Raw genomic sequence first — 26,471 nt, 5'->3', positions numbered from 1 at the left:
CGATAAATATCGGCGCTGCACTTGATAATGTGTTTGTGCATTTAAAGAAACAAATCCGTTTTTCATACCGAGTTTGCCATTATATAAAGCCTATTTTTGAAAGAATATATTTTGGACCCGGACTAATATAACTAATTACATATTACTGACAGAAGGGATTCGAATCCTTCCAATTTGCATAATAAAACTAAACCGAAAGTAGAAAAATCTTGTCAGAGTTATCTTTCTTCCATTTCAAAATGGCGACCGCTAATTTATTGCAAGTATGACGGGTCCTAGAAAAACGTTATAAACCTTTATATAAATACGTTTAGGTCATCAGAAAAAAGAAGTTATATGCGGAACGAATATCCGGATATTCGTTCGGATGGTTGACCGAATATTCGGATACCAGTTTTGGTATTCGTTGACATCCCTACTATTTACCATTCTTGCATCATGATAGTTAACAACATGCCGCATAAGGGTTTGACTTATCAGACGCAGAGCAAACATTTGGTGCTAAATCCAATCTTGTAAACAAATATACAGACGATATCATCAGTAGTTAAAATAAAAATACTCACTCTTAAAGTCAACTGCCGCGGTGGCTGAGAGAGTATTTTTAGCTCACCTGTCACAAAGTGACAAGGTGAGCTTTTGTGATCGCTTTTGTGATCGCGCTGTATCCGTCGTCCGTCGTGCTTGCATGCATGCGTGCGTCCGTAAACTTTTGCTTGTGACCACTCTAGAGGTCACATTTTTTGTGGGATCTTTATGAAAGTTGGTCAGAATGTTCATCTTGATGATATCTAGGTCATATAAGCCTAGAGCTTAGATATTTGACATGTAGCATTGCCTAGTGGACCTCTACTAATGTTGTTCAAATTATGACCCGGGGGTCAAAATTGACCCCGCCCTAGGGGTCACTTGACTTTACATAGGAAAATCTTCAAAAGTTTTCTAAAAATAAACCAGAAGGCCTAGAGCTTAGATATTTCACATGTAGCATTACCTAGTGGACCTCTACAAAATTTGTTCATATCATGACCCCCTGGGTCAAAATTGACCCGGCCCCAGGGGTCACTTGATTTTACATAGGAAAAATTTTTCTAAAAATAAACTAGAAGGCCTAGAGACTAGATATTTGACATGTAGCATTGCATAGTGGACCTCTACAAATTTGTTCAAACCTTGTCCCCCGGGGTCAAAATTGACTCCGCCCTAGGGGTCACTTGATTTTACATAGGAAAATCTTAAAAAAAAATTCTAAAAATAAACCAGAAGGCCTAGATCTTAGATATTTGACATGTAGCATTGCCTATTAGACTTTTACAAAGTATATTCAAATCATGACCCCTGGGGTCAAATTGACCCTGCCCCATGGCGTTACTTGATTGTACATAGAAAAATCTTCAAAATTTTCTAAAAATAAACCAGAAGAGCTTAGATATTTGACATGTAGCATTGCCTAGTGGACCTCTACAAAATGTTTTCAAATCTTGTTTTTAAAGTTACTTAAAGAAAATTTCAACTATATTTTCTCATAATTCTTTTGATTGATTTCTGTTATGATCTTTTGACCTTGAAGACTTGTCCTTAAGTTCAATGATAACAGGTGAGCGATATAGGGCCATCATGGCCCTCTTGTTTAGATACAGCCTTGAAATTTGTATGACCTATACAGTTTTGCACACCGATCTTAAAACTGACTTTCAGTGACCATGAATATGACCTACTGACCTACTACTTAATATTTTAGCATCAGTTTGACATTTGAAACATGTTCACACAACTGGGAAAAGAGATCTCTTACACTTGTCTATGTAGCTCATATTAATCAGCGATCCAGGATCATCATGACCCTCTCGTTTTTAATCCCCGCCACAGGTGGTGGGGGGTTATAGGAATGGTCTCCGTCTGTCTTTCCGTCCGTCTGTCCGTAACAGTTCCGTGTCCGCTCCATATAACTTGGGTCAAATGATCACCTCATCAAGACGATGTGCAGAACCCATGAGTCAGCCATGCCGCTCAAGGTCAAGGTCACAACTCAAGGTCAAATGTTTTAGCCTTCCATTTTGTGTCCGCTCTGTTTCTCCTAAACCCCTTGAAAGAATTTGATAAAACTTGGGTCAAATGATCACCTCATCAAGACGATGTGCAGAACCCATGAGTCAGTCATGCTGGCTCAAGGTCTAAGGTCACAACTGAAGGTCTAAGGTTTGAGCCTTCCATTTTGTGTCCGCTCTATATCTCCTAAACCCCTTGAAGGATTTTCATCAAACTTATGTCAAATGATCACCTTGTCAAGACGATGTGAGAACCCATGAGTCAGCCATGACGGCACAAGGTCAAGGTCACAGCTCAAGGTCAAAGGTTTGAGTCTTCCATTTTGTATCCGCTCTATATCTCCTAAACCCCTTGAAGGAATTTCATCAAACTTGGGTCAAATGATCACCTCGTCAAGACTATGTGCAGAACCCATTAATCAGCCATGCCGGCTCAAGGTCAAGGTCACAACTCAAGGTCAGAGGTTTGAGCCTTCCATTTTGTGTCCGCTCTATATCCTAAACCCTTGAAGGATTTTCATCAAACTTGGGTCAATGATCACCTCATCAAGGCGATGTGCAAACTCATGAGTCAGCCATCCCGCTGAAGGTCAAGGTCAGAACTCAAGGTCAAAGGTTTTAGTCTTCCATTTCGTGTCTGCTCTGTATCTCCTAAACCCCCTTCAAGGAATTTTATAAAACTTGGGTCAAATGATCACCTTATCAAATTGATGTGCAGAACTTACAAGTCAGCCATGCTGGCTCAAGGTCAAGGTCACAGCTAAGGTCAAAGGTTTGAGCCTTCCATTTTGTGTCCACTCTGTATCTCCTAAACCTCTTGAAGGATTTCATCAAACTTGGTCAAATGATCATCTCATCAAAGCTCATGAGTCAACCATGTCAACTCAAGGTCAAGTCACAACTCAAGGTCAAAGGTTTGAGCTCTGTATCTCTAAACCCCTTGAAGGATTTTCATGAACTTGGGTCAAATGATCATCTCATCAAGACGTTGTGCAGAATTCATGAGTTAATCATATCAGTTCAAGGTCAAGGTCACAGCAAAAGGGTCAAAGGTTTACCCTTTCACTATCCATAACAGTGGTGGGGATTTAGCTGTCTTTCAGACTGCCTTGTTCAAATGGGATGATTGGCCCTTTTAGGGACCTTTGTGCTTAAAAAAGAAAAACCTTTGATATCTTTTCTCATGAGCCGCTTGATGGAGCTTCATCAAACCTTTTAGCTCACTTGTGCTCAAGGTGAGGTATTGTGACTGGTCATTTTACGGTGTCCCGTCGGGGTCCATCGTCCGTCGTGCGTCAACATTTTTCCTTGTGAACACTCTAGGCCTCATTGTGAACCAATCTTCATGAAACTTGGTCAGAATGTTGTCTTGATGACCTCTACTAAGGTCACTTTTTAATCTGGGTCATGTGAGTCATAAACTAGTCACACAGTCAAATCAGAAGAAAAGCTTATGACCACAGTTGTGACTCAATTCTTTATGAAACATGGTCAGAATGTTTGTCATCATTTCTAGGCCAAGTTTGAAACTGGGTCAGTTGGGTCATAAACTAGGTCAGTAGGGCCAGATCATAGGGAAAAGCTTGTGAACACTGTAGAGGCCACAGTTGTGACCCAGCCATCTTTATGAAACTTGGTCAGAATGTTTGTCTTGATGACCTCTAGGTCACTTTTGAATCTGGGTCATGTGGAGTCAAAACTAGGTTATCAAGTCAAATCAAAGGAAAAGCTTGTGAACACTCTAGAGGCCACAGTTGTGACTCAATCTTTATGAAACTTGGTCGGAATGTTTGTCTTGATGATCTCTAGATCAAATTTGAAACTGGGTCATGTGGGGTCGAAAACTAGGTTATCAAGTCAAATCAAAGGAAAAGCTTGTGAACACTCTAGAGGCCACAGTTGTGACTCAATCTTTATGAAACTTGGTCAGAAAGTTTGTCCTTTATGATTTCTAAGTTAAGTTCGAAACTAGGTCATGTGGGGTCAAAAACTAGGTCAGTAGGCCAGATTCTTAGGAAAAGCTTGTGAACACTCTAGAGGCCACAGTTTTGACCTAATCTTTATGAAACTTGGTCAGAGTGTTTGTCTTTATGACCTTTAGATCAAGTTTGAATCTGGGTCATTGGGTTAAAAACTAGGTCACCCTTGACTCGGGAAAAGTTTATGACCACTCTAGAGGCCACAGTTGTGACTCAATCTTTATGAAATTTTGTCAGAATGTTTGTCTTGATGATCTCTAGATCAAGTTGAAACTGCATCGTGTGGGGTTAAAAACTAGGTTATCAGGTCAAATCAAAGGAAAAAGCTTGTGAACACTCTAGAAGCCACAGTTGTGACTCAATCTTTATGAAACTTGGTCAGAAAGTTTGTCTAAGGATCTTAGATCCAATTTGAAACTGAGTCATGTGGGATCATAAACTAGGTCACCAGGTCAAATCAAAAAGGAAAAGCTTGTTTACACTCAAAGCAGTTTTTGGTCCAAACTTATGAAAATGGTCAGAATATTTTTCTCCCTGAAATCACTAGGTAAAACATGTTTACACTGTTACGGTGTGTTACTCAGGTGAGCGATCTAGGGCCATCTTGGCCGTCTTGTTCGTAGCACATTGGAAGGTCCTCTTCCAATTTTATGCAAATGGAGGCACTAAGCCTAAGGACGCTATTGGTAAATATAGAAATACCTTTGAATGACTTGACTCATGAGCTGCTTCGTAGGCCATTAGAGCTAAAAATAGAAATCCTTTTAAAAAAATATTCTCATGACCTGCTCATGACCTTCATCAAATTCGTCAGTATCTATCATTAATCCCAAACTTGTTAATGTAGGAGAGCTGAAAAAAATAGAATACCTAAACATTATGACATTAGATTCAGAATTCAAACTGATTAACCAAGGTGAGACTGTCCTGTTCAGATCAGTTATTATACACCCGAAGGGATTATATTATGTTATATACTGGGGTGTCCCGTCCGTGCGTTAGCAATTTCGTGTCCGCTCTTGTAACTCTTGAACACCTAGAAGGATTTTGTAGAAACTGACACAAATGTTCACCTACATATGTTTGTGCAGACGCGTGTTTTGGGAGTCTCACATCAAGGTCACACATAGGGTCAAAGTCATATGACTTTGTTTTCGTGTCTGCTCTGTAAGTCTCCTACTGCTATGGATTTTAAAGAAACATGGCAACAAACGTTTCACTGACACATCGAGACACATGCAGAGCGCATGTTTTGGAAGGATTATTGCTCCAAGGTCAAGGTCACACTTAGGTCAAAAGTCCCATACCAATCGGGCGTATATTGGCTTCCGCAATGCCATGCCCTTGTTTGGAGTTAGCGTGTCCAACCTCTTCTCTGTTTTGTTGTTGGCAGTTTGATCTTGGTAAAAATAATAACTGGATCGTTAAATTTGTATCATAGAGCTAAAAATAGAATACCTTATAACAATTTCTTCTCAGAACCACTGGTTGATCTGAATCATACCTATCTGTAGCAACATTATAAGGTTTTGTTTCATCTTTTTATCAATGGTGACACTTGGCCCCTTTTAGGGGCAATATTACAGCAAAAATAGTAATATTTTAAAGTCCCATTATTTCTCAACAATCAAGATTTTTAATGCATAGAATTAATGTCCGTCATGTGTATATGATGGATTTTTAGAAGTCCCTGTTCAACTGCGCAACAATAGGTACTACCTACTATCTAAAAATCGGTAGTTCATACAACTTGTGTTTGTGATTTTTATTTTCATGCAAGGACGAAAAATATCATAAAAACACACGGTATACAATATTTTTAAAAACTGAGACAAAATAATCAATAAGGGCGCTTGATAGAATCTTTTTTTTTCTGTGATTATCAATAATTCTGTGGTATTTTTAGAAATTTTTATGTAGCCTTTTGATGAAATACAATGTAATCGTGAACATTGAAGATTTCAGACCATGTGCTTCATCTTCTCATAAAAATTAACTTTTGGAGGTTATTTCTCTATCAATTCTTCATTGGTATTGCAAATATACTCCCACAGCAGCTCTCTAAGGCGAGACTGTTGGTGTCCGCCACAACACACTAAACAATGGCGTTCAGGTTTTCAACAATGGCACAGATACAATGGTTTATGGCTAAAAGCCTCTAAACTAAGAATCTTTTAGTAAATGTTCCAGTAAAAGTGTTAATAGTGTAAAAATTGGCAGTTTATCTTAAACAGTATATTGCCTCATTAAACTAATGACTGTTGACAAATGAAAGTCACAAGTCAGCTAAACTTTTTGTTATACTACTGAAGAAAAGTCCAAGAATAAATTATGTTAACACTGGAAGAAATACTGTCAATAATGTAGCTGGTCCGAGTATAAATGGTAGCAATAAGTTGAGTCATATAGATTATTCAAACAGGAGTATGAAACTGAGTTTTATATCTCCACAAATATTACAGCAAACATAAGACACTTTTGCCAAATTCGTGTGGTGTAGCACCAGTTAGGTTTAGAACTCCCCTGTGAGGAATTTCTAGAATAGTTCTTGAATCAAGTTCGAGAATAGTCATGAACTTTAATGGCAGTTGTCTAAACTTCCAAGTTCTAGAACTTTTTCTAGAACTAAACCTAGAAACAAATTCTTGACTCCTAGTCTAGAATTGACAATTTAATGTTCTTGAACTATCCAAGATCTAGTTCAAGTATAATACTCAATTGATCATGAACAGTTTCAAGAACTATCTAGATATGATTACAGAATTCGATATTCTAGTCCTTCCTTTGACAATCAAGAATAAATTCAATAACAAATTCAAGAACTAATTTTAAGAACCCTGTTCGAAAAATTTCATGAACTGATCGTGCAGGGGCTACAAACAACATTTTTTGAAAACTACATTACCGTTATTAGGAACTGACCATCCTATGAAATCTGTCCAACTTAGGTCAAAGTGATTTCAGTAGTGGCCAGAGACTGTGGTTCTGTTTTTTTAGTCTCAGTCCACTGTGAAATGACCTTTTATCCACCCTCAACAAATGACATGAGTAAAACAAAAACTAGAGTGGATTGTGTGCATAATAAGAAGTAAACAGTTGCTGCATAAATACAAAACATAAGTTAAACAATGTATAATTTAATGTAATCTCAGATTGAAATTACGAACTACTTTTTGCTTCAGGTCCGAAAACTTGTGACATTTTAAAAGGATTTAATATTTTTGTTTTAGGATCTATTAATGCCAACACCATAATTACTTATCTGATATTCATTATACTCATGTTCCTTTAAAGCCATTACTACTGAAGTATGAAAATATTCCTGCTTATTTGCTGCACAACTTCTCAAAAATTGCTGAATCACATGTGCAAAAACTTTTCCCAGCAGCAACAAAATAATGGAAACTGATCATGTGACATTATGAATTTTAAATGGTTCAAAACAGTTCAAGAACTTATTCATTCTTGTAAAAGGTAATAAACCTAAGTTTTTTGTATAATGAAATGATCATTCAGAACTCACAATTGGGTTCAAGACTGGTACTGAACTAGACAAATGGTTTTGATTTTTAGTACTTTAATGAACTGTGTTCAAGAACAATTTGGTTATAGACAGCAGTAACTGTTCAAGAACTCTGGTAAAGTTCTGTAAGTTCTTGAACTTTTTGCATTTTTGAACCAAAGTTCAAGAACCATCATTGTTTCTAGAACCACAGTCTAAGAACTGTTTGGGGCTGGTTTCAAGAAACATTTCTTTTAAGTTCTTCAGAATTCTTGCATGTTTCAAGACTTAAAACTAGTTCTAGAACATTTTTAACAGGGCGAGTGGAAGGTACGAAAACTTACAAGTTAACTATAGGTTGTGCCTATATTACTGAATGTGGTTGAAACAGAAAAACATGTGTCCTGTAATGCCCAGCATAAGGTATCTATAAAAAATACCTTTGTTTCAAAAAGCATGTAATATTTCTTCCAGAGTTTCACTCTTTCAATGATGTACAAAAATTTGTATTTGTTCTTCTAATACTAACATTGTAAAGAAAGTGCCAAAACCTGTTTTTTTCATATTAAAACATAGTCTGATCTTTTGTATTCCCTAATTTGTGTATTTATCTGTGGATTTTAAAGTTCTAAGCTTACATGAACCCACAATGAATATAGGTTTAACCACAGGGGCTAACATAAATCTATGTCTGTCAACTCACCTTTTTTAATTAACTACTGTTCAATATAGAGTGCCATCCTTATGTACAAATTTTTTGTCTTATATAAAACTTATTTGTTTTTATCAATGCTAAAAATCCTTTTGCAAATCAAACCAGTGCTTATCTGACGTTGAAAAAATATGCCCCCTTTTACATAGAATTTAAGGTAATTTGATCATTATTCACTATACCATTACTCCGAAATCAATAATATTCGTGGGGGACTAATTTGGCCTGGGGGATCCAAATCAACGAAATTTAGTCCCAACGAACAATAAAATTCCATTCATTTTATGTTCAAAAAGTTTGAAATCCTTGAATTCATACCCCACGAAAATGCCATTTTTTGACCAAAACCAACGAAAGTTCATGCACCACGAAATTAAATATTTTTACATATTATGAAATGCCATTGTTTCAAAACTTGGAAGTAGTTGTTCCGCATTAATCACCCACATCATAAGACACAAGTGCATAATTCTTTGCACCAAAATTTTCTGAATTATCCTTTTGCATAGATTATAATTGAATAGTGTTTTGATACACTATATCCTGTACCTCTCTTATTATTTGATATATTTAATACCCCCACCAAACATGTTTGGTGGGGGCTATATAGTAGTCCAGTTCGTCGTGTCGCGTCGCGAATCTATTTATACTCAGTTATTATTACTGAATGGATTTGATTTCAAACTTTAAATAGGTTTCCACCTTATCACCCACATCATGTACACAAGGTGCATAACTCTGACTACCAATTTTCATGAATTATGTCCCCTTTACTTAGATATTGTAAGGTTAATTTTGTTTGTATTTTCACTATATCTCAGTTATTACTAAATGATTTTGATTCAAACTTAAATAGTATTTCCACCTTATCACCCACATCATGTGACCAGAAGGTGCTTAACTCTGAAATCATTTTTTATGAAATTATTTCCCCTTTTACTTTTAAATTTAAGGTGATTTTGATGTTTTTTCACTATATCTCAGTTCTTACAAAATGGATTTGATTCAAACTTTAAAATAGATTTCCACCTCACCTCATCACCCACATCATGGTACCAATAGCATAGACTCTGATGCCAAATGTTTCATGAATTATGCCCCTTTTTACTTAGAATTTAGGTTTAATTTGATGTATTTTCACTATAATCTCTGCAGTACTACTGAATGGATTGCTTCAGACTTAAAATAGAGTTCCACCTCATCACCCACATCATGTGAAAACAAGGTGCATAACTCTGACACCATTTTCTTGAATTATGTCCCCTTTTACTTAGAATTTAAGGTAATGGGGTGGATTTTCACTAATCTCATTCTGAAATTGCTAGAGCCAAAGGAAGTAACTTTTTTTTATACCCCGAAGGGACGTATTATGTTATGACGCAGGTGTCTGTCGTCCGTCTGTCCAGCCGTCTGTCCGATTGTCCTTAGCATTTCGGTCCTCCCTCATGTAACTCGTGAACCCCTTGCAGGATTTCAAGGAAACTTTATACAAATAATCACCACACCAAGACGATGTGCAGAGCGCATTTTTTGATGTCTCGCTTTCATGTCAAGTCACACTTAGGATCAAGGTCATACAGTTTGTTATCGTGTTCCACCTGTACTCTTGAAACACATTGAAGGATTTCAAAGAAACTTACACAAATGTTCACCACAAACCACACCCAAGATGACGGCAGAGCGCATGTTCCGATGACTTTGCTTCAAGTCAAGGTCACACTTAGGGTCAAAAGTCCTAGCTGTTTGTTTTGTGTCCCTCTGTAACTCTTTGAACTGCAGGAAGATTTCAAAGAAACTTTCAGAAATGTTCACCACTTGTAACTAAATGCAGAGCACATGTTCCGGTGACTCGCTTCAAGGTCAAGGTCACACTTAAAGGGGTCAAAGGTCATATATACTTTGCTTTGAGTATATTCCTGGGCATTGCAGTGCTCTTGTTTTTTATTTGGCAGATCTCTTTTTTGTACTTACAATAATTTTATTTGAATTACTTCCTTTTTATGTTTACTATTATGGATAGCATATTTTGAAACTTTATTTATATTAGCCGTAGGAAAAACTGAGACCACTTTTCTGTGGTACAACATGGATGGGACCTCTAAATTTTAAGGTGTATTTTTACATACCTGTACCTTGATAAGCATTTTTTTGTAGACTTTAAAAAAATTTTTTTGTGGGACTTAGATTTGGTTTTTGAAGTTTTCCTTTGTTTGTTCCAGTCCTTTGGGGCTACAACAGTCAAGTTCTTAAAATTTTGCTCCATCCAAGGATTAACCTGGCGAATTTTTGCCCCTTGGCGCGCTCTAGTTAACTTTTTGTACTGATTTCTTCCCTTAAATTTCAGGAATCGTCTATTTTTAGATTTTCTATATTTAGGTATTTTTCTAACTTTTTATGCCCCCAAAGGGAGGATATTGTTTTTCAACTGTCCTCCGTTCGTTCGTTCGGTTTCGTTCGTTCTTCAGTCACAGCGTTAAACTTTTGCATAATGGCACTTTACTCCGAACCACTGCACCCAGGACCTTCAAACTTCACATGCAGATAGTACTTATTGAGTACCCCACCCCTATGACTTTGGGTCACCAGGTCAAAGGTCAGGTCACAGGGGCCAACGTAACTTATGCATGAAGGCACTTTACTTGTGAACCCTGCGACCCAGGACCTCCAACTTTCACATGCTGATAGTACTTTATTGAGTACACCACCCCTACAGACTTGGTCACCAGTCAAAGGTCAAGTCACAGCGGGCCAATGTTAACTTTTTGCATGAAGGCACTTTACTTGCGAACCACTGACCCAGGACTTCAAACTTCACGTGCTGATAGATTTTATGAGTACACCACCTCTACTGAATTTGGGTCACCAGTCAAAGGTCAAGGTCACCGGGGGCCAACGTTAACTTTTTGCATGAAGGCACTTGATTGCGAACCACTGACCCAGGACCTTATCAAACTTTACGTCAGATAGTAACTTATTGAAGTACACCAACCCGCTGACTTTGGGGTCACCAGGTCAAAGGGGTCAAGGTCACAGGGCCAATGTTAACTTTTTGCATGAGCACTTTACATGCAAACCACTTCTTTCAGGACCATCAAACTCACATGCGATAGTACTATTGAGTACACCACCCCTACTGACCTTTGGGGTCACCAGTCAAAGGTCAAGGTGCGCGGGGGCATTGTCACCATTAGTGAACAGCACTTTGTTTATTATAAGTCCTATGCAAAAAAAGTAAATACATTTTCAGTGTAAACATGGTTGGTTAGACACTTTTTTGGTATTCACTTTTATGTAATCTCTAATATTAGAGATTTTTATATTATAGACTAGTATTACTTATAGTGGACGCCCAGGATGAAGTACTCCCAAAGACTAGTAAAATACTTTAAACGAGTATTAAGCTTTTTATTGACATTTTTATATTCTTCTAAGTAATTTTAACATTTCTATATGGTTCTATTCTTCCTGTGACAGACCGTATGGTTATGGGGTATAGCACTCCAGTACATTTTCTATTAACAAAACTCAGCTGGTTTTGCATATTCATCCTCCATGGGAGTCAATAACACTCCATGACAATTCTTGACAGATTTAAATGTTTTTAGAACATAGGTGTAACATCATAAAAAACCGGTCAAGTTTCGATTTTAAACTGCACCTTCTTGTGGCCTGTCTTTCTAATGAATCCATACTGCTGTTACAAGACCGTATGTGGGGTTATGATTCCCACCATTACAGTTCTAGCTATTCCTAAAAAGAGAGATTTTCGTATAATCCAACAAAGTCTCTGTTGTAGTATTTAATGAAAGACAAGTGAGTACAATCAAAACCATCGTGAATGGAAGCTTGAACAAGAAACAATCAATGACGTCAACACTAAACTCATTAGGTGTAATTTGTCAATAAATCCATGTGCCCATCTGACTCAGTTCATGAGGCAAACAGTAAACTATGTGGTACACAGTTGAGCAAAATGAATAATACTCTTACAAAAATGGAATCCATCCGTCTACTTGGGCATCCATCTATAAGTCAGCGGATCATTCCAAAAGCACAGTTTGGGTGTGAGCTATGGAGCAATTTATCAAAATCCATTCTGTTCAATTTAGCGTAGCCATAGGTTTTTCAAAATCTTCCCCATAGTCAACACTGATATAACCACTGAGCTGCATAGGACCCCATTCTTTGAAACGGCGATAGACTGTAATCCAGTTAACAGTTTCTTGGTCAGCTTTGACGGCTACCAGAAAATTTACCTTGCAAAAAAGGTATTGTTTTGTCAAACGGCTAGTTCACTTTTTTCAATGATGCAAGACAAGTTTATAGATTTATTCCGACACCCACAAGTCCTTCAAAATACGGCCTAAATGACATGTTAATAACATACTTAAAAAACACAGCTAAGTATTATCTGTCAAAATACCATAGGAATAACATACGAGGCCACATATACCACGCTACAGTTAATGAAGGTACACGGATGGTAAATCATGTCAGCTGCGGATCTTAAGCAACAATCCATCCTTAAAAATTTAAGTGCACGTCAGCAGTGAAAAAAAATAGTAAGACATGCTATCATATAACAGACTGCGGTTTTGCCACTGTGGTGACAGCAATACGACAATTCTACCCATGCATGCGATCTTTGTTTTTGTCGTGAAAACGAGCAACTAAGAAAATCTCATTGGAAGAACTTCCTGTCTGTTAGCAGGCATAGGAAATTACATAGAAATGATATCAAAAGATCCCCAATCTCAAATAATTTTATCTTTTGTTAGTAAAGATTGCAGACACCAAGTTACTGTAGCCACTAGAGACAGAATAAACATGTTGCTATAAGTCTAGCTAAACGATGGTCTACAGTTGAATAGATATAAGTCACTGTGATGCTGTATATTATTTGCACTATTTATACTGTCATGTACATCAGACGATATGTATTATATAACATAGATACTGATTCATCATAAAGGTAAATACAGATTGGCTAAAAATTAATTTTTCTTTTTAAATTGAAGTTTGGTCATAATATATAACATTAGAAAATGAATTTTTTGTTTCTAACATATTTAAAAGTTCCAAACAAGAAAAAAAGATGACCGCTTCGGAATGGAACCCGGGCCCGCGGCGGCAGTAAAGACATTTTCCCGTCCGTCATAAACCAATAGCGATATACGAAAGTAGTGAATAATGACTTCAAATATAGATATATATAAATGTAGACAGATTACTGTGAGTAAAAAGCGTGACAAACGCTTTTCGATTTTCATTGCAAAAAGTAGTAAAACAGCAAATTCTCATGTGTTTCCATAACATAAAGTTTGTCAGTATTTAAGTTTTAAACCTTCTTAAGAAATATAGCATTTATTTCAAGATATCTAAAAAAAAAAAAATTTTTTTGTTGTTGAAAGATCTAGAGGCATGCTGCTCTAAAGTAAATCCGCATGAATACTCCAGTTGGAATTTTAACAATATTGTTACCATTTATTTTTAGCAATAGTCTAGCTATTCTACTCACCCTGGCGTCGGCGTCGGCGTCGGCGTCACACCTTGGTTAAGTTTTTGCATGCAAGTACATACAGCCATCAGTTAAAGGCATATAGCTTTGAAACTTATTTTTTCTTTTTCTAGGTCAATTACCAACCTCTCTGGGTCAAGTCCCATAACTCTGACATGTATTTTGAGCAAATTATGCCCCCTTTTGGACTTAGAAAATTTTGGTTAAAGTTTTACATGCAAGTTACTATCTCCAAAACTAATGCAGATATTGATTTGAAACTTCACATGTGTCTTCGGGGTTATAAAACTAGTTGATAGCAGCAAGTCCCATAACTCTGACTTTCATTTTGGCTAAATTATGCCCCCTTTTGGACTTAGAAAATTCTGGTTAAAGTTTTGCATGCAAGTACATACAGCTATTTCTAAAAGGCATATAGATTTGAAACTTATTTTTTCTTTTTCTAGATCAATTACCAACCTCACTGGGTCAAGACCCATAACTCTGGCATGTATTTTGAGCAAATTATGCCCCCTTTTAGACTTAGAAAATTTTGGTTAAAGTTTTACATGCAAGTTATTATCTCCAAAACTAATGCAGATATTGATTTGAAACTTCACATGTGTCTTCCGGGTTATAAAACTAGTTGATAGCAGCAAGTCCCATAACTCTGACCTTCATTTTGGGCAAATTATGCCCCCTTTTGGACTTTGAAAATTCTGGTTAAAGTTTTGCATGCAAGTACATACAGCTATTTCTAAAAGGCATATAGATTTGAAACTTTTTTTTTCTTTTTCTAGATCAATTACCAACCTCACTGGGTCAAGTTCCATAACTCTGACATGTTTTTTGGGCAAATTATGCCCCCTTTTAGACTTAGAAAATTTTGGTTAAAGTTTTACATGCAAGTTATTATCTCCAAAACTAATGCAGATATTGATTTGAAACTTCACATATGTCTTCGGGGTTATAAAACTAGTTGATAGCAGCAAGTCCCATAACTCTGACCTTCATTTTGGCCAAATTATGCCCCCTTTTGGACTTAGCAAATTCTGGTTGAAGTTTTGCGTGCAAGTACATACAGCTATTACTAAAAGGCATATAGATTTGAAACTTATTTTTTCCTTTTCTAGATCAATTACTAACCTCACTGGATCAAGTTCCATAACTCTGGCATGTATTTTGGGCAAATTATGCCCCCTTTTGGACTTTGAAAATTCTGGTTAAAGTTTTACATGCGAGTTTCTATCTCCAAAACTAATGCAGATATTGAATTGAAACTTCACATGTGCCTTAGGGGTTATAAAACTAGTTGATAGCAGCAAGTCCCATAACTGATATGCATTTTGGTCAAATTATTCCCCCTTTTGAACTTAAAACTCTTTTGATATTTAACCTTTTTAGGTAATATTTTCCTGCCTCTGGGACAAAATTTGAATAGTCGAGCTTGGCTTTACGGACAGCTCTTGTTGTGTATTATATTCATGCAGTACTATCTAATATGACGGATTGTAATAAGGCTTGCTATCCTTTTTGTATTCTTCGTTTCATTTCGGAAGGCTGCGTGTCGGGATATCTCGACCATACATTATTTGTATTAACTGCAAATATACCTTAAGGAGGTAGGTTACCTTCATATTTGTATGTGCGCATGTCCAACCGGAAGCTAACGTGACGATTTACGACGACGTTTACGACAAACTAAATGTGTTTGTATATTCATTCTTCTGAAAACAAATCATGAACCTGTCTTCGATCTGATGCTTTATGGTTTAACAATTCAGAAATAATGAATAAATTGCCGAAGAAACGCTTCAAAACAATGTTGCCTTAAAATGACGTCATGACGTTACGTGTCAGTTACCGCGCAAAATTAATAGTTTTTGTCTTGAAAGTATGTAATTCTGTGCATTTTTTTTTTATTTTAACTATTTTCAAATAACCATTATTTGCTGAAATATTTTTATGAGTCTTTTGCTCTAAATAAAAATCAATATTTTGCTTCTTTTATGTAGTTATATTGAAATGTTATGCGGAATGTAAGAAAATGGATGATGGTAACCAATGTTATTTGGAATATTCTGTAAATATGCCACAAATGTCCATCATTTTCCATTATTTTTCATGGCATTGTATGGCATTCAGTGACATCTGATTGAAAATATGATGGACAATACTGGCATTTGATGGGAAATTGTTGCCTTTTCCTTACATTGCCACTGCTTGCCACCAAATGACAATACAAGTTCCAACAAATGCCACAGAACTGTAGTAGAAATCAGTGGAAAATTGAACTTTGCCATTTTTATGAGTGTAAACCAGTGGAAAACACTTAGAATTTTTCTCTAAATTTCTGTGTTGAAATCATTTGTGTAAGTAAGTAAGACTTGTCACATTGAGTTCCTCTTGCAAAACATAATTATTTTAATCATAAGGCATAAAAAAAATTGTTTGTTTCCGGTATCCCAACCTACCCTAAATTTTTGGCCTGATCCTAAATATTTTTATGGCCTTATTTTTTCAACTTTTTGACAAAAAGTTGCAAAACTGCACTTTTCACGCTTTAAACATGGTCAGTGATGTTAGAAATCAACTTACTGATGCTCTAAAGGTATAACCCCTCTATTAGCATTCATTTAATTTCCGAAAAGTCTCCCTTAATAAAAAAAAATTCCGACCTACCTACCCAAATTTTTTCCATGTTACCAGAAACAAAGATTTTTTTGGCCTAATCATAGTTTTTGCTTATAATTATAATGAAGGTGAACTGTTGTTTGAATCACTCTTAAGCATGTAGTTTATTGTTTAAATTTGCTGTTTCTACTGTGTAACAATCCTTAATTGAAATAAATATCAAACTTATAGATAGATAATATTGTTTCATCATTGTATCTTACTCAAGTTACTGAGAATCTATTTGTTGACTGACAATATTTATTATAGGGGCTGTTCTCTCACAGCATGACCTTGATACCTGTACACTGTACTCAAATACAGTGTACACACACTGCAGAGATAAAGGGTTAACTCTGGAATGCTGCTGTGTTATAAACAGAACTCTCAACCAATGAAAATAAAGATATGTAGTGGAGCCAAAACACACAAAGTAATCCCAACAGTCCTGTTTTATTTCAATGGCCTTTTAAATATTTAAAAATAGACAATGAAAGATGCTCTCTCTTTAGCAGATATAAGTATTTGTTAAAACATTCTAGTGGAGATTCCTTCAACAATAGGTAGCAAAATAGAAAACTGCTCAAGAATATCAAAAGTTTAAAAGTAAACAGGAACTTCTTTGTTGGAGATATTTCTTTACACATGCAGCTGGAATTTAAACAGTTTATGTTGCTAAAATAACTTTTAAATGGACACTGGGTAAGTACATCTATTTACTTATTTTCTATTTAAACATGTTTTATAACATTCAGGAAGCTTCAGAATAAACTTGAGTAAATTAAATGCTGACTCAATCTTTTCAAATGATCATTTATTCTTCAGTGGTTCATCTTTTGTCAGTTTATACACAAACTAAATCAGTAATAAACATACAAGTAAAAAGGTTTAAATTCTTTTATCATAATTACTTTTCAGATAAAGTATCAGGTGTGTATATGCAGTACCTGACATATGCCAAAACACACATGGATAAAATTATGAGGCCTGAGACATTTTCAGGCTTCAGTGATTTACACACTGCAGAATGAATGGTGCTCACAGAGAAACCCTATTGATGTGTAAACTTTTGTAAGTATGTCTGCAGGTACTTTAATCCAGCACAAAACTCATTGAACAGTGTTTATTGTAGGGAATGTTCTTGTAATATCTTTTTACTTAACAGTTCTAGTAAACTTCTGTCTTTAATACAAAACAAGTTTCTTTCATCTAAGCATATTAACTTCAAGAATTTTTATGTCTAATGAGCAATGTTGAATTAAGTGCTTTAATAATATTATGAAAATGATTTGTTTAAAAAGGAAAAATTACATAAGCTGCTCTAATGATTACATGTATATTCCTTTCTTTCATTATTTATTTCATATCATGTTTCAAACACATGCAGTGATGGTCACACCTCATGGACTTGATGGCAAATGGTGGAAAACAGTGGCATTCTCCATGCTGGTTAGTGGAGAATAGTGGAGAAATATCCATGGCAAATAGTGGCATTTAGAGAAAAACAGTGGCATATTTTACACTGATTGCCACAACAGTTATGGTGGCAAACAGTCGAAAATTTTAGTGGCAAATGGTGAAATACGTTCCAATACTCCACTGATAGTGGCATTCAATGGAAAACAATGGCAGTTTTTACATCAATATGTGACAGTGGCAAACAGTGAAAAACTTTAACGGCAAATAGTGAAAAATGTTCCAATACTCCACTGATACTGGCATTTAATGGAAAATGGTGGAAAATTTTGACTGGCCTTTCCAACCTCTATTTTTTCAATGTTTTCCATCAGTTTCCACTCAAAGAGGCTTGTTCCAATACTCCAGTGTTTTCCAATGATTTTTCAGTGGAAAATGGTGGCAAATTTACAGAAGGGTTAAGCTGGGTGAAAGGTTACTTGTTACGGCCATTTTCAAATAAAAAATCTAGCAGTTTGATTTGTAATACCTATTTTTCAGGTTCCGTTGATAATTTGTTACTTATATACTAAAACTAAGATCTAAAATTGTTCAAATTTCGGTAGAAAAATGTGGTTTCTTGAATAGAATTGATGTTACCATGGAAACGAAGCCCGTGACCTATGTATCTAAATGTAAATTTCAAAAGCGTTGACACTGGTCTATTTAAGAAACACAGCTTCGGCTTTTTATTAGCTCACCTGTCACAAAGTGACAAGGTGAGCTTTTGTGATCGCGCGGTGTCCGTCGTCCGTCGTCCGTCCGTCCGTACGTCCGTACGTCCGTTCGTCCGTCCGTGCGTCCGTAAACTTTTGCTTGTGACCACTCTAGAGATCACATTTTTCATGGGATCTTTATGAAAATTGGTCAGAATGTTCATTTTGATGATATCTAGGTCAAGTTCGAAACTGGGTCACGTGCCGTCAAAAACTAGGTCAGTAGGTCTAAAAATAGAAAAACCTTGTGACCTCTCTAGAGGCCATATATTTCACAAGATCTTCATGAAAATTGGTCAGAATGTTCACCTTGATGATATCTAGGTCAGGTTCGAAACTGGGTCACGTACCATCAAAAACTAGGTCAGCAGGTCTAAAAATAGAAAAACCTTGTGACCTCTCTAGAGGCCATATATTTCACAAGATCTTCATGAAAATTGGTCAGAACGTTCACCTTGATGATATCTAGGTCAGATTCGAAACTGGGTCACGTGCCTTCAAAAACTAGGTCAGTAGGTCAAATAATAGGAAAACCTTGTGACCTCTCTAAAGGCCATATTTTTCATGGGATCTGTATGAAAGTTGGTCTGAATGTTCATCTTGATGATATCTAGGTCGAGTTCAAAACTGGGTCACGTGCGGTCAAAAACTAGGTCAGTAGGTCTAAAAATAGAAAAACCTTGTGACCTCTCTAGAGGCCATATATTTCATGAGATCTTCATGAAAATTGGTCAGAATGTTCACCTTGATGATATCTAGGTCAAGTTCGAAAGTGGGTCACATGCGGTCAAAAACTAGGTCAGTAGGTCTAAAAATAGAAAAACCTTGTGACCTCTCTAGAGGCCATATATTTTACAAGATCTTCATGAAAATTGGTCAGAACGTTCACCTTGATGATATCTAAGTCAAGTTCGAAACTAGGTCACGTGCCATCATAATCTAGGTCAGTAGGTCAAATAATAGAAAAACCTTGTGACCTCTCTAAAGGCCATATTTTTCATGGGATCTGTATGAAAGTTGGTCTGAATGTTCATCTTGATGATATCTAGGTCGAGTTCGAAACTGGGTCACGTGCGGTCAAAAACTAGGTCAGTAGGTCTAAAAATAGAAAAACCTTGTGACCTCTCTAGAGGCCATACTTGTGAATGGATCTCCATAAAAATTGGTCAGAATGTTCACCTTGATGATATCTAGGTCAAGTTTGAAACTGGGTCATGTGCCTTAAAAAACTAGGTCAGTAGGTCAAATAATAAAAAAACCTTGTGACCTCTCTAGAGGCCATACTTTTCATGGGATCTGTATGAAAGTTGGTCTGAATGTTCATCTTGATGATATCTAGGTCAAGTTTGAAACTGGGTCAACTGCGGTCAAAAACTAGGTCAGTAGGTCTAAAATTATTAAAATCTTTTGACCTCTCTAGAGGCCATATTTTTCAATGGATCTTCATGAAAATTGACCTGAATATTCACCTTGATAATATCTAGGTCAGTTTCAAAACTGGGTCACGTGCGGTCAAAAACTAGGCCAGTAGGTATAAAAATAGAAAAACCTTGTGACCTCTCTAGAGGCCATATTTTTCATGAGATCTTCATGAAAATTAGTGAGAATGTTCACCTTGATGATATCTAGGTAAAATTCAAAACAGGGTCACATACCTTCGAAAACTAGGTCAATAGGTCAAATAATAGAAAAACCTTATGACCTCTCTAGAGACCATATTTTTCAATGGATCTTCATAAAAATTGGTCAGAATTTTTATCTTGATAATATCTAGGTCAAGTTCAAAACTGGGTCACATGAGCTCAAAAACTAGGTCACTATGTCAAATAATAGAAAAAACGATGTCATACTCAAAACTGGGTCATGTGGGAAGAGGTGAGCGATTCAGGACCATCATGGTCCTCTTGTTTTCATTTCAACAATATCCATGAGAATAATAGCAGCATGCTGAACGATTTTTCCATGAAAAATGCCAGACGAGGGGTACTGCTGTAAATATTCTAAGCTGTGAAATTTGTTTGAATAAATGCAAATAACACGAAAATATAACTTACGTTAGAAATAGTATGTTTTATAGCTATATTAACTAGAAAGATAATCTTATTCAATATTTTTTATAAGAAACTACGACAAAAAGCAAGATATAAGCTATTTTAATCATCTCTGTTGCCATGGTTACTTTAAACTTTAAGAAAAATAGGGTACCATGTGAAGTGCTTGGTATTTTGCTAATAATATTACCCAAATATTCCATGTTGGTCATTAACAGAATGGCACTGAAGCTGTCGAAAACCCCTATTTTTATACATAGTTGTTTAAAAATGAGAGAAAATGCGTTACCATGGAAACACGAGCCCCGCGACATATACATTTTAAGCTTTTATTAGAAAGATAACGTGCATACTAGTAAAATTATCAATTATGCAGACTTCTACGGATATCAATGAAACTAAAATACACTGAAAAGTGTTAAATATCCGTATTTTTCTTCTTCTTTCGATATGAAATACCTTTGGAGGGTCATGTTCTTCAAACCTGGATAAAAATTGAACTTGAAGGGACAGAGACAAAGGAAATTGAGATTGTAGCAGTTAAAACTTCATATTACACGAAATACAAAAATGTGCTGCGGTTCAACTAATTTGAATTTACCCTTGTAACAAGGTAACCTACCTCCTGAATCAAGTATTTATTTCACATTATCTTTAACGTGCAATAATCAAGTTTACTGAATTCTGTTGATTAGTTATAACATTAACTGAAACTTTGTGATATGCTGTCTATGTTTATGTTATTTTGTTCTATTTTGATGCAGTTATGTTTGTATGTATATCTGTAATTGTTGATAGCTCTCCTTGTTGGAAGTAATAAAGAATCTATCTATTCAAGATATAATTACTGTTCAATGGCTATTTACCATTCTTGCATCATGATAGTTAACAACATGCCGCATAAGGGTTTGACTTATCAGACGCAGAGCAAACATTTGGTGCTAAATCCAATCTTGTAAACAAATATACAGACGATATCATCAGTAGTTAAAATAAAAATACTCACTCTTAAAGTCAACTGCCGCGGTGGCTGAGAGAGTATTTTTAGCTCACCTGTCACAAAGTGACAAGGTGAGCTTTTGTGATCGCGCTGTATCCGTCGTCCGTCGTGCTTGCATGCATGCGTGCGTCCGTAAACTTTTGCTTGTGACCTCTCTAAAGGCCATAATTTTCATGGGATCTGTATGAAAGTTGGTCTGAATATTCATCATGATGATATCTAGGTCAAGTTCAAAACTGGGTCACGTGCAGTCAAAAACTAGGTCAGTAGGTCTAAAAATAGAAAAACCTTGTGACCTCTCTAGAGGCCATATGTTTCATGAAATCTTCATGAAAATTGGTCAGAATGTTCACCTTGATGATATCTAGGTCAAGTTTGAAACTGGGTCAGGTGCCCTAAAAAACTAGGTCAGTAGGTCAAATAATAAAAAAACCTTTTGACCTCTCTAGAGGCCATACTTTTCATGGGATCTGTATGAAAGTTGGTCTGAATGTTCATCTTGATGATATCTAGGTCAAGTTTGAAACTGGGTCAACTGCGGTCAAAAACTAGGTCAGTAGGTCTAAAAGGTTAAAGGTCAGTAATTCAAATCCTTCTTTGTTTCATATAAAAAACGACAACTTCAGGTCGTCTTTACGTATCTTTAGAGAACATCACTTTTTCCTACACCTATTTTTCATGAAAGTTCTATCACAAATTAACGAAAAAATGAAAAGAAAATAGGGGGTTATGTAGTTCCTAGTGAAATGCCAGTCAGTTGTGGTCTGCTACCCTAAAAATGGCGCATATTTACTCTCGTCCGCGCAATAAACACCTACTTCCGGTTTCGATCTGCAAAACTCGCCATGTGGGGTGTATGAACATGAAAATCGTCTCATTTTATGCAGAATGTATTCTAGTAGTGAAAAACGCTGATTAAAGCACTCGTTCTACACGAATTTGCGCAAAAAATGGGAAAATTAGGATCTATTTATTATGGACTTCTTTCGACTACACCACGGAAGCACATTTTCGACCGAATTACTGACCTTATACCTATAAGAAAAGTTTCTTATCAAATTTCACACCGTTTTCATCTCTATTTTCAAGAAAGATGTCATACCAAACATATTGCCAAGTTTCATTGTGAAATTTCGAGATTTTACAGAAATATAGACATTTAACAGAAGCCACCCCCTACCCATTTACTGGGCTAAATTTTGGCCCTATGGTCCTTTTGATGTATATTTTGGTAAATGTTTCACTTGTTTGCATTATTTTTCACTGGGATTCTAAAATATCATTCATTTCGTCATGAATAAGACCCAGAAGGATGCATTTTGTGCATTTTCTGACATTCTGGAGACAAAATATTGGCTTTTTAATCCCAGAAATCGCTGCTGAAATAGGGGCATCTACTCAAAATATGGTCAAAATTAAAAATTTTTCAAATTTCATTATTATTTTGCATTGGAAACACCCTTTTATATCATATACAACCGATTTATGACTATTAAGACTAATTGCGGTGTGTTTCGAGAAAAGTCTTATTTCAGCTCTTATAGGTTAAAGGTCAGTAATTCAAATCCTTCTTTGTTTCATATAAAAAACGACAACTTCAGGTCGTCTTTACATATCTTTAGAGAACATCACTTTTTCCTACACCTATTTTTCATGAAAGTTCTATCACAAATTAACGAAAAAATGAAAAGAAAATAGGGGGTTATGTAGTTCCTAGTGAAATGCCAGTCAGTTGTGGTCTGCTACCCTAAAAATGGTGCATATTTACTCTCGTCCGCGCAATAAACACCTACTTCCGGTTTCGATCTGCAAAACTCGCCATGTGGGGTGTATGAACATGAAAATCGTCTCATTTTATGCAGAATGTATTCTAGTAGTGAAAAACGCTGATTAAAGCACTCGTTCTACACGAATTTGCGCAAAAAATGGGAAAATTAGGATCTATTTATTATGGACTTCTTTCGACTACACCACGGAAGCACATTTTCGACCGAATTACTGACCTTATACCTAAAATTAGAAAAATCTTTTGACCTCTCTAGAGGCCATATTTTTCAATGGATCTTCATGAAAATTGATCTGAATGTTCACCTTGATGATATCTAGGTCAGCTTCGAAACTGGGTTATGTGCGGTCAAAAACTAGGCCAGTAGGTATAAAAATGGAAAAACCTTGTGACCTCTCTAGAGGCCATATTTTTCATGAGATCTTCATGAAAATTAGTGAGAATGTTCACCTTGATGATATCTAGATAAAGTTCAAAACAGGGTCACGTACCCTCGAAAACTAGGTCAATAGGTCAGATAATAGAAAAACCTTGTGACCTCTCTAGAGACCATATTTTTCAATGGATCTTCATGAAATTGGTCAGAATTTTTATCTTGATAATATCTAGGTCAAGTTCAAAACTGGGTCACATGAACTCAAAAGCTAGGTCACTATGTCAAATAATAGAAAAAACAACGTCATACTCAAAACTGGGTCATGTGGGAAGAGGTGAGTGATTCAGGACCATCATGGTCCTCTTGTTATTATAACCACTGATGATATCCTCTGTGTGCCAGCTCTGTTTGTAAATTTCTGTGCGCAGCATCAAGCTCAGATCTATTCTTGTATTCCTTGGACAAGCAGTTTGTGTTGAAACGCTTGGAGTTGTTTGTTTTTTGGTGTGTGCAGATCTCGAGCTCCCATCTTGAATTTTTGTGCGAATGACGTCATTCAATTATGCGTCCTTACGAGTTATTACGAACTGTCTTTAGAAAGACCTGCTGATTAAATATGTAAACACTTGCAGTACATGTATTTTGTCATCCATACGAAATACTAAACAGCGTTTTGCGGCGATTATTTTTCGAAGGATAAAGTGTCAACATAGACCAAATATATGCTGTTTCTGTACCATTTAGGGAGCTCTACAATTTGACAATGATTGTGGTCTTCTTTCTTAGGAAAATAATGCTATTTCAGAGAAATAATAGGACTTTAAATAAACTTCTTCTCATGAACGACTTGATGAACCAGTTGCAGCACTATATAACTTTGTTCAGATGGGGGAGCTTTAAACCACTTAAGGGCCACTAGAGCTGAAAATATAAATACCTTTAAATAACTTCTTCTCATGATCTGCTGATGGATCTTCATCAAAATTGGTCTATAGTATCATTGTAAGGTCTTCTTCCAAATTTATTCAAATGGTGGGGGGGGGGGGGTGCTCAGCCCCTTTAAAGGGTGGGTTGAGTTAAAAATAGAAATATCTTTAAACAAACTTCTTCTCATCCATGGACCATTTGATGGCTCTTTATCAAACTTTATCTCTAGCATCATTGCAACTGGTGCGCTCCCAAATTTATTCAAATGGAGCACATGGCCCCTTTTATGTGCCATTAGAGATAAAAATAGAAATACCTTTAAACGACTTATCATGAACTATGTAATAGAACTTCATGAAACTTGGTCTGTAGCAATGTTGTTTTAAGGGCCACAAATTTATGTTAAACACAGTTGTTATCATTCATTCTAATATGCTTGTCTCTGTTTAAACACGCTTATACTAGAATGACGTCACGTTAACGTGATGTGACATCAAAGTTTTTGTTGCAACCAAGAAAGAGTGCTACTATATTTTATCTACTGTTTTAGATTAAAGGCATATTAGAATTGAAATAATTTATAGCAAAGCTGTGTTTTAACGCTATTTATACACTCGGGCGGTAATATGTCGTAAAAAAAATTATTACGCCCGACGTGTAACCGCCTATAGTGCATAGTGTTAAAGCACTCTTTTGCTATAAATTATTTCTTAATTATTCAGTGTATATTCACCTTTAATATATTCAAGGTCAAACAGTCAAGGTGAGGGATTTGAATGTTTCAAATTTTACTTAAACTTCTATACCAGGTTTTATGTTCACTCATTTTAAGCTTTAAACTATACGATGTATATGGAGATCTTTCCTAATCTACCTGGTGTCATCATACATGCAGGCGTATGTTTCTTCCGTCTGTTTTCAAATAATCTCCAAATATGTGTAAGTTTTTTCATTTGTTGCAATAATGGTTCACATACTGGTGTACTAAGTGCTTTGTGTTATAACTGCATTAATAAGTGCTTCCTGTAAGTCGCTTTTGTTTTATTTTTAGATGACACCTCACAATGTGAGAGTAACAGTAGCATTTCCCCCAGATACAGATACTCCTGGTTTTCAGCAAGAATTGCAGGGGAAGGTGACACATTACAGTATTTCTTTTGGAAGAATATTTTGAAAATTTCTAATAATAAAGTCACTTTAAAATATGATAAACCTAGCCTTGTGTGTAACACATTTAATACTTCTTGGAAAATTTGATGAAAAGTTATTGCAAGAAAAATATTTACATCTCAAAAATATTTTTGAAAGAATAAAGGCCTGAAAACTTTTGACTAAATGATAAATGCCAGCTTTAATCCTTATAGAGATTTGGCATTGAAGATACTGAATCAAGTCAGAGGCTTTGTTTTAATTGCAGCCAAAAGAGACAATATTGATATCTGAGACTGCTGGATTGCTGAAACCACAACATGTTGCACAAACAATACTCAAAGATTCACTGGTAAATTATACACATTTCATATTTTTTCAAGTACTTTTTAGCTTTAATACCTGAGCCAAAGGCTCATGGTGAGCTTTTGTGACTGCTCATTGTCTGTTGTGCGTTGTCCGTTGTGGGTCCGTCAACATTTTCTAAAAAAATCTTCTGCTAGAAAACCACTGGGCAGAATTACACCAAACTTCACAGGAATTATCCTTGGGTGGCCCCCTTTCAAAATTATTCAAAGAATTGAATTCCATGCAAAAACT

The 26,471-nt window shown here is 35.9% G+C and overlaps 1 protein-coding gene across 1 annotated transcript in view; it reads left to right on the top strand.

Moving 5' to 3' along the window:
* Positions 1-26,223, top strand: part of LOC128554941 (3-ketodihydrosphingosine reductase-like) — a gene marked incomplete at both ends in the record, with an annotated part of 54,589 nt that extends 28,366 nt beyond the window's left edge. The window contains 2 exons of the mRNA XM_053536276.1: positions 25,774-25,857; positions 26,140-26,223. Coding sequence (XP_053392251.1) covers positions 25,774-25,857; positions 26,140-26,223 — 168 coding nt within the window. The remainder of the gene's footprint in view (positions 1-25,773; positions 25,858-26,139) is intronic.
* Between the last annotated feature and the right edge of the window lie 248 nt (positions 26,224-26,471).

Source organism: Mercenaria mercenaria, unplaced genomic scaffold (genome assembly GCF_021730395.1).
Source record: "Mercenaria mercenaria strain notata unplaced genomic scaffold, MADL_Memer_1 contig_89, whole genome shotgun sequence".
Taxonomy (NCBI): domain Eukaryota; kingdom Metazoa; phylum Mollusca; class Bivalvia; order Venerida; family Veneridae; genus Mercenaria; species Mercenaria mercenaria.
This window is presented reverse-complemented; position numbering and strand designations above follow the sequence as displayed.